Here is a 17,104-nt window from a genome sequence, read left to right on the forward strand (position 1 = left end):
GAACTTGATTGCTTACTGTGTGTTTACAAAGCAATAAAGTATTAAAGAGATTATTTTCTTCCTAATGAAATTGTATCCTAAAAAGAATCAAGAAAAAGCTGTATATATTTTTATCCTACTTGGTTAATGAATATTTGAAAGCCTGTAAGGAGAGGTAATAAAAGTAAAGCTTACCTTGGCCCTTCTGTCCAGTGAAAAAAATCAGGTTATCTTGTAAAGCTGAGTAGTGGTTTGCCAACTGAAATTTCAAGTGGAATTCATAGTAGAAGGTGATATTTGGGATTGTAGAATAAGCCAGAAATGAGGTATAGCCAAAGACATCTGTGCCACTGAAACTTGGTTGACTAATATTAATAGCTAGATGGAAAAAAAAAAATCAGTGTTAGGGCAAATTCTTTAACATATATATTTGCAAGTTCTGTTTAATAGCCTGTTGTAGAACTTAAAAGTTAATAGAAAAATACTAATAATTTGATATATTGTAATATTTTACACACATAGATATAGTTTGGCTTTCCTCTGAGTGTAATCTCTTTAGTTTTCAGCTTTTGTAAATAGGCGTATTTTACAAATGAATTATTGGCAACTAGTGCCATCTTCTGGATTCTAGTAACATTGTTACAAATAGAAGCACACTGCAAGATTTACTCAAAACTCAGACAAAAGAAAACATACACAGAAATTCTCCTGTTAAAGGAAATGCCATCTCTGACATGCATCTACGTGAAAGTGACCACAAGGATGTGCTGAAGAGGTTAAGGAATAATAATTCTTCACAGGTAGAGAAATAATAAAAAGCAACATCACAAAAGGATGAATTTGCAGCACAGTGAATATGACCTACATGAAGTATATTGTTCATATTACTTGCTCCATTATTGGAACTGTCTGAATATTCAGGAATTGGGTATCTAAAAACGTATAATTTACAGCACTGACAAATTATTTACCCTTCCCTCCCCCCCCGTCATTTAGGTTCAATTTAATGAAAATTTCCTTTATGCTGGGCACTGACCAAGCAAAGTATGTAGGTTTTTCTAAAAATACCTTTGCCAATTACATACTCCTGCTTCCTCCAAAGCTGTGAAGGCTGCAGGTTCATTCAAACACCTACTGGTTTTGTGACACAGAATTTTATGCTGAGAAAAACCGTGGGATTAGAAAAGCAAATAAAAGCTAAATAAAATCAAATCTATACATGTACTTGTACTGATAAACAGTCCATAGAGCACTGGTACTAAGCACCCACATGGCCCCAAAGGACTTCTTGCTGGAGCCAAGTAGCCAGGCTGCTGTAGTCAATTGTTGCAGTTGATGCTCAGAGCAGAGATAATGTAATGCTTATACTGACAGTATGATTTAGTGAAAAACAGGAGAGGAAGAATAGCTGAGTAACGCTTAATCCTGAAACACTGGGTATGGGGCTTGATTTAAAAAATTCAAGCAGCTATCTCTAACCTGAGAACCAAATGTGACTGGATCCTGCTTTACTAATGAAGGCAGTAGGAGGCACTGGAAGGGGAAGGAATATGTAGCTGCTCCATGTACAAACCAGATTGGGAAGTGCTATTAAAGAATTATAATATTCCCCAAGTAAATCTACGTTAGCCTAAGTACCTTTAAGCATCTGGCCCTAAATACTTACCGTGCAGGAGACACAATCACACATAATTTTAAAAATTATACCACCATCTCCAGTTTGTGGAATTTGTTTCTATATTTGTAGCCTGGGAAACTTGCCATATTGGCACTGAAGTGTCAGACGTTGCTGGAGTATCTGCATCTGGCAAAAGGTGTAGACGTAGGCTCTCACAAACCTTTTCTAGCACAGACTTGGAATCTGCAGCAATACAGAGTGTACTGTCCCATTTATTAAGCACTACTTCACACATGTGGCACATTATGCCTTGTTCTGGGATCTTAAATGGGAGCCAGGAAATTTCCATATGAAACAGTGATTTTGTCCTAATTAGAAGAAAACTGGCAATGAGTTTGTTCTCGGCCTAGTCTGACTGAACGTAACCTCAAGTCTCAGACCTTTGTGAGTCATGTGCTGCAATGGACGAAAAATACAACTCTGCCATATTTAAACTTGCTGTTGGCTGCAGTTCATTAGTATTCCCTCAAATTACCTGACCATGCCTGAGGGAGGCTCAAGTTCTTATTGTGCTGCTCAGGAAGCTATGACAAACAGGCAGCTCCTTTAATGTGAAGTATTCTTGTTTGGTCCCCCCCCCCCTTTGTTTGTTTTTCTTTTATTTAATGAAATACAAAATATTTAAGACACAAGAAGATTTAAAATAAAGGAGGCCTTTGTATTTATTGTCTTTTACTGCTGCCCTTTATAAGGCAAAAGGCAAATTCTACCATGTACCTCCACAGAGCCAGGTAATTTATTTCACTGACAGAGACCACTGAAGAGTCTATTCTTGACAAGTTATTCCCAGCAGGGTAAAACACTGTATTCCCAGGATGAAGTATGCCATTGTCTCAGCTGTTTCCTTGAAGATTTCTAACTGGTGAGTTATTTTTTTGCCTTTCTATTTGCTCCTTTCAGCATTCTCTATAAAGATGGACTGAACATTGACAAAGGAAGGTCCTGCAAAGTGATCTACAACAGCGGGACCTGGACGTAGAAGGCTGCTACTCCCACTGACCAGGTACTGCACAACATACAGAATATTGTTACATATACCCATATTCTTAGATTATTAGTACATGCCAGTTTCAATTTCACTGCAATTTGGACACGTCCTGTAACAGAAGGCTCAAAGATCTCAATTTGTACTTATAACTAAAATTTAGTTAAAAAACCTAAAATATATATAACTTATATGTCATTTAAGCAAGATCAGTTTTAGCTCATGAGCTGGGGGGCAGAAAATTCAGGGCTACTAAGACCAGACTCAGCTTTTCTTTATGCATTTTCTTATGTAACAAAGTGATAGATAGATTTACTGGGTGAAGGTTTTGTTGGAGTCATAATAAAACTGTGTTGATAACAGAACTGTTCCTATTCAAGGTTACTAAAAAAATATAAATCTTTAAATAACTTTACCTAAAATGAGGGACACGTGGCTAGTATTTTAAGAAGTCAGAAGTGGGAACTGGCCTTACTAAATTAAACATGTTATCCAAAATCTAGTTTCGTAAGTTCGCTGTCATAGGAAGTTGCTATCATTTGATTCCAGAGACTAGCATCACCATTTATATATGGCCTGTGATACTACATATGGTCTGGGCTACCCACAGTACTGAAAAGGTTGGTCATTGTGTCTCTAAATTGTGGTTTCGCCTATTGTTTCCTCCTGCTTTTAGGCTAAATCTAAGAATACAGGCTTGAGAGAAAAAGCTACCAGGGCAAATTGATCATGAAGTTTTATAGCAATAAATTAACAGAAAATGGTACAGAAAGATAAGCGATTTTATTACAATTGTTAATACCAGTAAATATAGACAGCAATACTCAACATCTGCAGACAGGTTCTGCATGCTATATTTGGTCAACTGTCAGATGTCAACATTTTGACAACGTCAAGCAGGTTTAAAATGCTTCTTAGACACACCTCAGCGATAGCCTGAGATTGGAACATCTTAGACAGAAGTGACACGTTCTGAAGAATATTGTGTGAAGTCCTGAAGAAGGTATAATGGAGAATGTCATCTGATAAAAAGAATTTTCATAAATAATGCCCATCTTTGACTACTTGAGCATCTCCTTTCAGCTCTTTATGGTCTTTTTACCCAGTTTTGATTGCATTTTGCTGGGGCCATGAAGTACATTCAATAACTCATCCAGCACTGTAGAGGCTTAAGACATCCCTGCTGTGAGATAGGTTCCAGATATTAACAGGCACCACCAGCCAACAGTTTTTGGGATAAACAATTTATCTCAGAATTACAGCACAGTATAAATCAGTAGTACAATTACCCAAGTCAAAACAACGGTAAAATCCAGTATAGCACTAATAGTGGGCTAAACTTAATATCTGAGCACAGAAAGATTTATGTAACAGTGGTTATCAGGAGGCCAGCAGGAAGCAGGGCACGTCTTCCTCAGATGAGCAACTCAGACCCATCGATGGGTTTAGGGAGTTTCAAATTCCCAGATTGGACTGTCCTTTTTTATTGTTGACTTGCAGAAGCACTGCCTGCACTTGCTAACCTCCATCATACCCCACCTCTGCTCCCCTCTGTGCTGGTCCTCCCCTGTGTGTGCACGGTGCTTGGATGTTACATGAAATGGTGTGTGACCACCATATGGAGCTAGACCTATGTAAGGCATGTGGCCACCAAATGGAGAAATACTGTTTAAGTATATTATATATAAGTATATATAATAACATATTAGGAGCCCCTCAGGCATGTTTTATGAAAACAATTATACATTACTTTGGTTTACTTATTCACAGTTTTCTCCACAGTGTTGAAGCAGTTTCTTACACTTAGTAAAAGTCAGATGCAGTATCTAATTAACTACCCTATCCTTAGCAGGCAGGTATATGCAGTAAGTGTTTGTAAGTAGTCCTCTGCATGCTGGTCTCTGGAAAGTCCAATGTATTTGGGAATGTGAACTAATCCTGAGTCAAAGGTTTCTATTTCTGGCTAATTCAATATATCTAGCTTGACGGCTATTCCATATTTTATCTTTTTCATGACTGCTGCTTATAGATTTTATGCCACATTTTTGATAATGTTTCTTCTCTACACTAAATACTATTTATCAAGAGATCTTTATCCAATCACATCATAAAGTTAAAGGTTATCAGTAAATGTACATCAGTATAAAACATTCAATCTTTGAGATATCTTTCATACAGTGACCTTCATTAGTTTGATTTTAATGCAGATAACTTTGCCATACTTTAACATATCTTTAACATGTTGTATTTTAAAAATTTTAAAAAAAAGCGTTTTAGAATTGAAAAAATTGATAACCCTGTATGAAGGATACAGTAATTGGCAGAATTGTGTCAAGCAAGAAAACTCCACCTATTCCTTTTATTCGCTTTCTTTTCTTTATAAAGCTATGGGGCCAGAACTGCGCAGAAAATTGTATAACCTTAATAGTCTTCTTTTCCTTGAAACACAGTCCTTCAAAACATTACAAAATGTTTGGGGCTGGTTGAAATAGCAGAGGGCACAGCTAACGACACTGGGTTATCTCCCTGTTCCTGCCTAGAAACCATCTAAGCTGGTTTACACTCCTGCTTTTGCAGTGCATAGTCTGAAGTGTTAAAGAACAGATATGCATCCCAATGGGTCTGATTATAAGCCACGAAAAACCACAAAGTTAACACTGTGTCTAAACCACACACATCTCTGACAGAGTACTGAGGCCTTTTATCAACTTTCTGTCCTTGATCTTGTCCTGTGTCTCTCTGTCAGTCCTACGCCATTCATCACTGTCCTCTCTTGCATTCCCAGTATTGAACAAGTAATAAGGTATGATTTGTCCCATTGCCTCACAAACAAATAATGACAAATTATCCCATTATATAAATATATTAATATGGTTGGTTACCTACTTCGCTAACATTGTACATCATATCAGAGGTGAGCATAACAGTTAGAGGTAAAAAAAATCAACTACAGTTTGAAAAAAATCTTAACAAAGAGGAGACAATAAAGTGACAAAGGAGAAAGAGAATAATGGTTTCATTATCTTTGAGTTTTCTGTTATGAGTTAAAATTAATGTTCCTTTCAGTGTTCACTGTCAATGCATCTTGAACCACAACGTTACAATACATTGCAAAAACCAAGACAGATGAAAGGGACAGAAAGAGATGAAGACTTCAGGCTACAGAATTACAATCTGATAATCCACTTCTTTATATTATTATTGATTAACTGTGAACAGTTATCAGCTCAGTGTCTGGCTCCAGGATCAGCAGCCATATACACTGTGGGATGAGTATTATTCAGTTCTAAATGTCGGCTCACATATTTGCAAAGACAACACTGAAAAAAAAGAATGGAAATTACTGCTAAGCACTGTATTTTCTTTCCAGTCTTCTAAGCTGTGGTGGGTTGACCCTGGCTGGAGGCCAGGTGCCCACCAAAGCTGCTCTATCACTTCCCTCCTCAACTGGACAGGGGAAAGAAAATATAACAAAAGGCTCCTTGGTTGAGATAAGGACAGGGAGAGATCAGTCACCAATTATAATTATGGGGGCAAGACAGACTCCACTTGAGGAAAAAAAGTATTACCAATCAAACCAGAGCAGGGTAATGAGAAATAAAACCAAATCTTTAAACACCTTCCCCCTACCCCTCCCTGCTTCCTGGGCTTAACTTTACTCCCAAATTCTCCATCTCCTCTCTACCGATGGCGCAGGGGGACAGGGAATGGGGGTTGTGGTCAGTTCATCACACGTTGCCTCTGCTGCTTCTTCCTCCTCAGAGGAGGACTCCTCACACTCTTCCCCTGCTCCAAGCATGGGGTCCCTCTCATGGCAGACAGTCTCCATGAACTCCTCAGTGTGAGCCTTTCCCATGGGCTGCAGTTCTTCATAAACTGCTTCAGTGTGGGTCCCTTCCATGGGGTGCAGCCCTTCAGGCACACGCTGCCCCGGTGTGGGTCCCCTGTGGAGTCACAAGTCTTGCCAGCAAACCTGCTCCAGCGTGGGCTTCTCTCTCCATGGGTTCGCAGGTCCCACCAGGAGCTTGCTCCAGCATGGGGTTCCCACAGGGTCACAGCCTCCTTAAGGTAGAAGGACCTACACTCACCTCGCTACAACCTCCTTTCAGGCAGCTGTAGAGAGCAATAAGGTCCCCTCTGACTCTCTTTTTCTCCAGACTAAACAACCCCGGTTCCCTCAGCCACCCCTCATAAGCCTTGTGCTCCAGACCCTTCACCAGCCTTGTGGCCCTTCTCTGGACACGCTCCAGCACCTCTACATCCCTCCTGAAATGAGGGCCCCCAAACTGAATACAGTAGTTGAGGTGCAGCCTCACCAGTGCCGAGTACAGGGGGACAATCACTTCCCTTGTCCTGCTGGCCACACTGTTTTGGATACCAGCCAGGATGCTGTTGGCCTTCTTGGCCACCTGGGCACACTGCTGGCTCGTGTTCAGCTGGCTATCAATCAGGTCCCAGCTCCTTTTTCACCAGGCAGCTTTCCAATCTTCTCCAAGTCTGTAGTGTTGTGTGGGGTTGCTGTCACCCAAGTGCAGGACCCAGCATTTCTCCTTGCTGAACCTCATACACTTGGCCTTGGCCCATCAGTCCAGGCTGTCTGTCTCCCTCTGCAGAGCCTTCCTGACCTCAAGCAGATATCAACACTCTTTCCTCAGCTTGGTGTTTGCAAACTTTCTGAGGCTGTACTCAATCCCATTGTCCAGATTGCCAATAAAGATATTAATCAGAACTGGCCCCAGTACTGAGCCCTGGGGAACACCACTTGTGACCAGCTGGATGTAACTCCATTCACCACCGCTCTTCGGGCCTGGCCATCCAGCCAGCTTTTAACCCAGCACAGAGTACACCTGTCCAAGCCACAAGCAGCCAGTTTCTCCAGGAGAATGCTGTGGGAAACTGTGTCAAAGGCTTTACTGAGGTCCATGTAGACACCATACACAACCTCTTCCTCATCCACTAGGTGGGTCATCTTGTAGAAGGAGATCAGGTTTGTCAAGCAGGACCTGCCTTTCACAAACCCACGCTGGCTGGGCCTGATCTCCTGATTGTCCTGCTCATGCCATCTGATGGAGCTCAGGATGATCTGCTCCATAAACTTCCCTGGCACCAAGGTCAGGCTGACAGACCTGTGGTTTCCCTGATCTTCCTGCCCTTCTTGTAGGTGAGTGTCACATGGTTAACCACTAGTCTTCTGGGACCTCCCTGGTTAGCCAGGACTTTTGATAAATGATGGCTTAGCAAGCTCTTTCACCAACTCCTTCAGTACCCTTGGGTGGAACCCATCCTGCCCTGTAGGCTTGTGCATGCCCAAGGGGTACAGCAGGTCACTAACCATTCCCTCCTGAACTGTTGGGACTTCTTCTGCTCCTCATCTCTGTCTTCGAGCTCAGGGGGCTGAGTACCCAGAGGGTAACTGGTGTTACTACTGAAGACCGAGGCAAAGTCAGCCCTGAGTACCTCAGCCTTTTCCTCAGCCTTTCTGGCAATGTTCCCTGCTGCATCCTATAAAGGATGGAGATTCTTCTTGGTCCTCCTTCTGTTTCTAAAGTGTTTGTAAAAGCATTTTTTGTTATGTTTTATGTCAGTAGCCAGCCCGAGTTCTTGCTGGGCTTTTGCCTCTCCAGTCTTCACCCTGCATAACCTCACCACATCGTTATAGTCCTCCTGAGTTGCCTGCCCCTTCTTCCAGAGGTAGTAAACTCCTTTTTTGCCCTGAGTTCCAGCCAAAGCTCTTTGCTCAGCTGTTTTTAAAGCTGTTTTTTCTAATAGGCAACCCACTTTCCTCACTAGAAATTGTGGAAAGTGCAAGGAGGAAAAGATAAGTGGTGCTGGAGCTGCAGGGTGGTGCATTGCCAGCTGAGGATTCAAGGTAGAAGACTCCTGACATCTGGAAGATTATTGTATGAGGAGTTAGTGATCCATGTAACGGGTAATTCAGGTGTATTCCTTCCCCTCCCCACCCCAGTAAATACTTAGGTATTCCTTTTATTTGTCTTGTGGCATCAGTAGTCATGGAGATCATGGGCCCTATTACCTTAACTTTTTTCTGTAATCATATGGACTAGTAACTCGCACTTCTGATTGGAAGCTAAGATTTGAAATAATAAAAGTGATTTCACTGCTCAAGGATGAAAATATGAATCTGAAAAACTGATAATATGGCACTGACATTAATAGTGTGTGAGTGCGTCTCACAATATTTATGACATTCCTCACATTGGAGGAGAGGGGGAGATTAAGGCCCAGCTATAACCAAATGACTCAGAAAATAAATTCTCTTGAACAGGAAGCATAGCAACTCTGATCAGCATTCCCCAAAGTCTCTTACCACTGACCAGAAACATGCAATGCAGTATTTTTTTTTATCTGAGGAAATTCCCTTTGGGCATCTGCTGTCACTGAACTGCACAATTTAGTTTGCAGATCCAAACAGCTCTGAAGGTGACATTGTGTGCAAGCGTAGCTGCACAGAAGCAATTCACTTGCAGGATGATTTTCACTCTACAGAGCTTGGAGCAAGTGACTATCCCCCACTCCAGCTCTTTGAAATGAACTTTATACATAGAGGGAATACATCTTACAGAAAACCTGCTGGAATCCTTTCGACTGTGAGGCATTACCATAAGTGTTGCTCAGAAATGTTGCAAGGAACACAGTTACAGATTGCTGTGAATGCACCCTGTGGATGGCCCTTTTTGGTGTGTGTTTCTTAAATACAATGTCACAGTTAGGACTCTGTTCTATGTCCTCACACGTGTACATATGTGAAACACTGAAACTAAAACAATGAAGTTTGGTCTAAAACACTGCACTTGACACAATTACTCATCTTAGCAATGCACATTCCTTTGAAATGCTTCTCTTAAATTTTCCTTTGTGCTTACAAAGCCCTTGCCTTTGATTTCTGGCTTAATAAAATGCTTCATATTATGACCAACAGCTTCCCAGAAGGGCCCAGTTTCTTGTGTAACACGTAATTAACGACAACATCAAGTGTTAAGAAGTCCAGGTGTTCATTTACATCCCAAGTGAATGAACTATTTCTGCTTCATTTATATTTAGCAGGCCATCACAACTCCACAGTACAATGATACCCTGATATTTCCTCTTTAACACTTCTGTCTTATACATAAAAAATCCTTAAAGCCACATATCTGTCTGAGCTCAAGCTTTCTCTGGGTTGAGCAAGCACCACAGATTTTCATTGAAGTCTTAGATCCTATGAAACGACAAATGTCCCTGGATGACAGGCAGTTCTAGCGCTAACCTAATCCTTACTTGTTTCTATATTGAGTTGTTGATATGTCTTCCTGACCAACTTTTAAAAGTAGAAAAATCAAACATGTAGGAAGTATTGTAAAAAGCATTTTACAGAAAACAAAAGTTCATAGCGCTGTTGGAGAATATGTATTCATTTGGTATGAAATGCAGCTATTTGTAAACACTTTTGTTCACCAGTGTGATCCTAAATACTGGAGGGGATTTACAATCTGCAAGAAACAGAATGCAAACAACTTGTTACTAAATTACATGTGAAAGGGGATTTATCAGACTAGGGCTTGAATTTTGGCTGCTTTCACACCAAACTACTGAAAAGCCAGAGCTCAATAACTGGACTTAGTTTAAATGATATAGATCCCTTTATGTACAGGTTAAAAAAACAAAGTCACTTGGGAGATTGAGTTCAGCTACCTATGTAGGCATAGTTTCTGTTCCAAATTGCTACATATTGACCATGGGCATTGCTATGTATTTCCTGTTTTCTATTTTAGTAACTGACTAAATTCTTGTTTCAGGCAACTCCACCCCCCTGAGTTGAAAGTCATGAGGGCGTTTAACCCCTCAGATCCACAGTATTTTGTTCTGTGATAAATGTTCACTCGCACACCCACAAAGCAGCACAGAGAGAGAGAGAATGGCAGGTGGGGGAACTCAATTAATACCTGCTACAACTACTCCTAGCCCTGTTCCAGGAGCCATCAGCCCACCACAGGCCCATCTCCATAATCCCAGAGGAGCACAGAGGCCAAAGTCAGGGGGGAACCCAAATGAAGGATTCAGAGGAAGGGACACCCTGTCAGGGCCTTCCCAGGGCTGACCCAGGAGACCCTCAACCCTAGTGTCCAGGTGTGACACCCAGCACAATGAGTCACTGCTGGAGCAGTCGGTGTTTTGGACAGAGGGGTGTAACTGCCAGAGGGTATGGGACACATTATGGGATGCAAGTGAAGAATATTTTTGAATAGCACAGGACTTAGGGATGTTTAAGGGAAGAACCAAAGGTGGGGAAAAGGAGGGAATTAGGTGATTTGGGGAGGAACAAGTGCTGGAAAAATAGAAGGATACAGGGACAAAAAGGACGAGTCACGTGTAAATAGTTGGCTGGTCAGTATGCTTCTCTGGCCAGGTCCTTTGTCTAATCAATGCAGTCTGTTCTCTCTTCTAACTTATATTATCATCGCACGTCCCTTTTGGCCCATTATGACTTAGCTATGTAGCTTCTTGAGAGAGATTTCAATATATGATGGTCACCTTGCAGTTATAATGACATGGTCATCTAATAATAAAAACAAGAAAAGATGTGTATTGAGATATAATGCATTTTACTGTATATTTGGAGAAATGGTCATCCTTCTAGGAAGCTTTTCTTGATGTCTGAACCAAGCATAACGTAACTAAGATAAACTCAGAGCAATTGTTTCCAGCCTGCTTAGACTGCAGTATGCTCCATCTGCTTCAGAAACTGAAGTCCTTGTTAGTCCCAGGAGCCTGTCTGTTTTCCCGTATTTACATAGGTCTGTCTAATAGAAGTCACTACCTGTCAAATTTTTGCCTTGTCACATTGACAGTATCCCTGTAGTTCTCTCACTTTAGAATGCTGTGCATTCCTCATAAAATGATCTATTTTAAACTTGTTGTACCAAACATTTTTTTTTAAATAGTGACAATAGTTTTATTATCACTTTTTCTTACATATTTTTAGATATTGATGTTGTTCTTAGCATGACTTCCAGCTCTCTAACAGATGGCAGCTGGAGCTCTGATACAGACAAGACCTGTAGCAGTGGGCTCCTTTGTGGCTCTGTCTCCATCTCTATTTATCCTTACTTTGTCTTTTGTAAATAATCTCTGTTGGTAGGAACAGCAATGCTGGCATGAAATCTGCAGTTCTATTTGGTACATTTGCTATATTCATTTTATCAAATAATCACTGTAACATCTTGTACATGTCTTGTTGGTGAAGACCAACTGTTGTTTGATGAGCATTTAGAAGAAACTAGATTTTCTTCAGTGTTTCAGACCAAAAGTAGCATGCACTTGTTTACTAATCTTAATAGTAGAGACAATATTATTGAGTATCTTAAAAGGGAGATGATTCATTAAAAATGCATGCGCCTAGACTTTGAATTTTATGGACCATTTCTTTCTAATAACTTTAGTATCTAGGCTACTGATTTTGTTATAGTAAACAATTACATTTGTCTTCTGTTTCTACTATAATTTACATTGTTTTACCATTGTAATTAGGCAGCCTATCATTATCTTCAAATATCTCACCAAACGTACGGCTTTGATGCTGCTAGGACTATCCCTAAGGCTGCACACAGCCTTCACTGCATTGTGGCTCTGTTTCTCCCCTATTTGTTCAGTTTTAGCATATATGATACAAAGGCCTTTTGTAGCTCATTTTAAGATTCAATGCAAAGTCAAGCTTAACAAGACTTCTGTCTGTGCTCAGCTTATTTCTATTCCTTCTAAACTTTCAAAACACAGTTCAGTAAAATAATCTTTTTTATTTCAATAACTTTTTATGCTGCAGGCTTATTGAGCCTAGATTTATACTCTGTCCTATGAAACTAAGTGTTTTTCCTCATTTTGTTTGCTTACAGTGATGGTCCAGACAGAGGCTTTGCTTTCCACTCAATAAAATGTCATTCTTTCTGTGCTATCAAAGCCTTCAGCTCTGAAGTCTAATAAATGACTGAATTTGTGCACTTTCTCTCAATTTAGCCTCTCAATTTTTATTCAGACTCTCAATTTAGAGACAACTAACTACAAAGAGTTGCAGAAGAGCCTCATTGAGCAACTACAGGGAAAAAGCATTAGATGATACTCAGTGTTGACAGATGTAAATTGAGGTAGATTACAGAAACAATCCTAGCATTAGATACTGAATGGTGGGCTCTGAACTTGACATGTGCATTGAAAGAGGTGTTATGAGTTCTAACAAGCAGTTTCATGAAAACGTCAGTGTACTCAGAAAAGGAAACAGAATGGAAGAAATGGTTAAGAAAAGGAGAGTAAAACAGAAAAATGTCAACCACCATTGTATAAAGCACTGGCCTTATCACACCTTGAATATTGCAGTCAGCTGTGGCCCCTCATTTCAAAGGGGATGCAGTGGAATTGAGAAGAAACAAAGAAAGGCAGCCTGTATGACTCAAGATACAGCATGGCTGGTGCCCTAAAAATGAATGAATCAATTTGGACTTCAGAAATAATTTTGGGAGGGTTATAGTAAGGATATATGTAAAATCAGGAAAGACATGGAGAAGGTGAACAGGGAAACATTCATAAAACAGGGAACAACTCTGAAACATCCGTTCTAACAAAGAAGCTTGAGGCATTTAATGTCATTAGCAATTGGCACAGTTAAGCAAACAAATGGAAGTACTTCTGCACAAGCAATATGCTTAAGCTCTGGAGCTCTTTGGCACAGGTTTTTACATATCAAGTTTAAATGGCCACAAAAACTAATTAGAGAAGTGTACGGAAGAAAAGAAATCTCAAGGGCCAACCCAGACACCAAACACACCACATGAAGCCCCAATATTTTGGGCTACTGCAAGTTAAGAAAGATTATAAAAAAAATATCATACATGTTTCATACACTTGCCTACATCTTTGCTATTGACTATCAATTATCAGGGTTAGATGAAAACATGGATAAAACATAAATGTTCCTCTACTGAAAATTCTGGAAATTAAAATTTTAAATAAGAGGTAAAGATGTGTCTGTTATGAAGAAAAAGACAATACTGGCTTTTATCCGACCTGAACATTGGTTAATCTTTATTTTAAAGTGCACTTCATTTACACTGCTAAATCAGCTCAGAACCAGTGATTATTTTCTATATGCAGATTTTTCAGTCATACTTCCCGCTACATTCAGTGTTAGGGGAAAAGAATACCTTGGATGTTCACAGACAGGAATTTATGACCTAGAACAATCCTTATAATCAATGCTTTAAGGAATAAAAGCCCTTCACTTTATAATATTAGTAAAAATGACCTATTTACTTAGCTTTATTAATTTCCCTTCCTCCTGTCTCCTGTTTCATAGCAAAGCACTTGGTAAATTTTAATTTGTTTCTCTTTTTGACCTGAGAAATGAATCACATTTTAGACCCAGTGGTATTTTTACAATCCAGAAAATATTGTTTATATACTCCTTTTATTTACGAAATGTACGAAGTAATGCTTCCCTACGCAGAGGAAAAATCAATCTACAGTAGATATTTTCTCCAAAGGAGCTCTCAGTCAAATCTCACTCTCAGTTTTTTTCCGGGGAAATTACTAAAACATCAGACATTACTTGGTATTTCGTAGCTTGTCTACTTTCAGCTTCTTTGATCCCTCTGTCTCCCTTTCTCTGGCTGGCACTTTTATGAAACAGCACATAGGGAGGATGCCCAGCTCATACATTCTTTGCTTGTGACTGGATTTTGGGCTGTGTTTGAAGGTGGAGAGGTGGTCTCTTTCACTGTTTTGCCTTCAAAGTACTTGACTTATTTCTCACCACAGCTTTTATAAAGGACAGAAACTATGACTGATGCATGAAAAGTACAGTTCTTACCATCACTGCAGAGGATGCCAGATCTTCCATATGGACAAAGGCAAACAGCATCCTGCCTGGACTTTGGAAAACATGTAGCACCATTTCCACATGGATTTTCATCACAAGTCACAAACTGGCAAAGTTTTCCAGAGTAGAGTTTAGGGCATTCACAAAACCAATTTTCTGCATCACTGGAAAATTTAAATAAAAAAATAATTAGTTAAAAAGTATAAGTACAACAACACACTTAGAAAAACAGGATGGGTTTTAAACTCACAGAAAATCAGTGACATTTGACATGGTTAACACATTCCTTTGTTTTGCTGCTCTTAATTCTCAACCTTTTTTTTTTTTTTTTTTTAGTGTTGCTTGTGTATCTGGCATTAGAGATGCCAGAATGCTTTATGGGTAATTTGAGTTGACAGGTTCTTTTGGGTTTAATTTTATATTTTAATTTAGCTTTCCTTTCATGGTAAGATATGTGACTTTTCTAATGTCTCACTAGTTATTTGTGCTGCTGCTTTCATAATGTAATTGAAGTAACTGCTACAGAAAACCAGCTCTTCTATTACGTCTGAAAAAAAGGAAAGAAAGTGAAAACAGAAAATGTAAAAGTTGTAGTTTACTTTGCAAATGGAAACATCATTTGTACATTCAAGTGTTACTTACAGCTTGTGACAACACAGTAGGGTCATAAATAAAAACTGAAATATGAATACTTGAAGTAGTGATTATACTGAAATAGAATCAGAATAAACAGGTAATATCTCTGCTTTCATTTATCTTATGTTCTCAATCATAGAAAGAATATTAGAATAGACAAGGGAAAAATAAGTTGTAATCAGACTTGAGGGATTATAGAAACAAATGTTGAGAAATGTACATATTCTGCTTGTATATATTAAACTTTTTTTTAGTATATAGATGCAGCACAATGGCAGATATGGTAAGAAACCCAAAATCAGATAGGGAAAGCAGGAGTCTAAGACATCCCCATCTATCACTTATTATAAATACAATTTCATGAAAGGTCTTATTCAATTTTCCCCTTGTTTTATGACTGAAATTACATGACAGCTAGATAGGTCAGTTCCTGTGATTCCTATATATCCTTAGTATTTAATACAAACATGTCTGCCTTATACTTGATAAGGTCACATGTGCCTGTGGGTATGAATGCAGAAGACATGATGTCAGCTGTATCAAACCACAGCCATTACATTTTTTCCAGATAACAGCATAATCATTAGGATGTTCAGTGATAAAATGTCAAATACATGTGATTTCTAAAAATCTGTTCACTGCTTATAATATCCGTGCAATCAGGTTAGAGAAAATAATATGGAGCTGAGAGAACTCCTGTATTTTTTAAAAGAGGGAAATAAGTAAGTCTTTTGACAGTCTTTGTGCATAGCAGTTGATTAGTGTGTTTCTAAACTGACCACCTGCAGTTCTGGGGAGCAAGGATCTCAGCTGGAGAGTCTACCAGAATGAATCTCATGAATAATGCCTCCAGACACCTTTGCAAAAGAAAATTGCTATCAGCTGCAATAATAAATTTCTCTGTGTAGCCTATTCTATTTATAGATCTGCTGCAGACACCACTAGAGGAATGTAAATGAGATACTGGATTGCTTTCGTTTGTGCAGCATCAAGAAGCCTGCTTTCAACTGTTTTAATATCAGCATTACACAGTTCAGCTGATTAAAAGAGAAACAATAAACTGAATTCTCCCTGGAAATCTATAATTGATGGTGATGATCTCTAAAACAAGTTTTCAAATGTGTTTCTGTTTCTTTATAGAAAAGGCAGATCATCATTGCTGACTGCCAAAATACATAAGACTTTAGTCTTCACTTCAAAAAAAACCCCAATTTTCATACATTCTTCTATTGAGCTGTATATATCAACATTGGCTATTTCTTTTTATAGTCTTACTTTGCTGTTGTGGAGAAGATTAAAAATAGCAGGTGTCATAACAAATTGTAAGTTTATTGTTATTAAAATAAGCAATGTTCTAACATTTCACTGTTGATGCCATAACACCCTAATACAAAGAAGAGTGATTTCAAATGAGGCAAAGAAAAGAGTTTTTTAGAAGTTCCACAAAATAATACAAAGCTTGAAAATATAACAGCTAACTACATAGAAAGAAAATCACAGCCAATTTACAAGAGTTAGTATACTGAAATATGACGTCCTGAATGACTTATTCTCTCTCAAAAGCAGTCTGTCACTGTACTTGGTTAAGAAGATGACAAGGTCTCCCATATTCTGCTGAATTAATCTCAGCTGCAAGAAACACATAAATGCTTCAAGGGCCAGGGACTTCTCCCAAGTGGATTTCACAATTTCATGCTGTCCTGCTATCCTTTAAAAATACAAGAAGCAAATGAAAGGGGACAGCAAGTCAGAATCTTTTGCCTATATGCTGTACACCTGTGCTTGGCTCCATGAAAAAAATCATTGGATAATTACATACATGAGATGAAGAAAGTGAATAATGCATGAAAGAAACAAGGAAAATATTGGAATTTTGAGGCTGCAAATCTTGAAACAAATTTGGAGTGCTTTGCTGAAATGTATTACATGTTTATATTAGTGTTTGAGTTCAGATCCGGAG

At 39.1% G+C, this 17,104-nt stretch overlaps 1 protein-coding gene across 1 annotated transcript in view; it reads right to left on the minus strand.

Annotated features, from left to right (window-relative positions):
• EYS (eyes shut homolog) overlaps window positions 1–17,104 on the minus strand; it is an 874,042-nt gene that overhangs the window by 53,526 nt on the left and 803,412 nt on the right. The window contains 2 exon segments of the mRNA XM_037392524.1: window positions 175–357; window positions 14,500–14,672. Coding sequence (XP_037248421.1) covers window positions 175–357; window positions 14,500–14,672 — 356 coding nt within the window.

Source organism: Falco rusticolus, chromosome 6 (genome assembly GCF_015220075.1).
Source record: "Falco rusticolus isolate bFalRus1 chromosome 6, bFalRus1.pri, whole genome shotgun sequence".
Taxonomy (NCBI): Eukaryota; Metazoa; Chordata; class Aves; order Falconiformes; family Falconidae; genus Falco; species Falco rusticolus.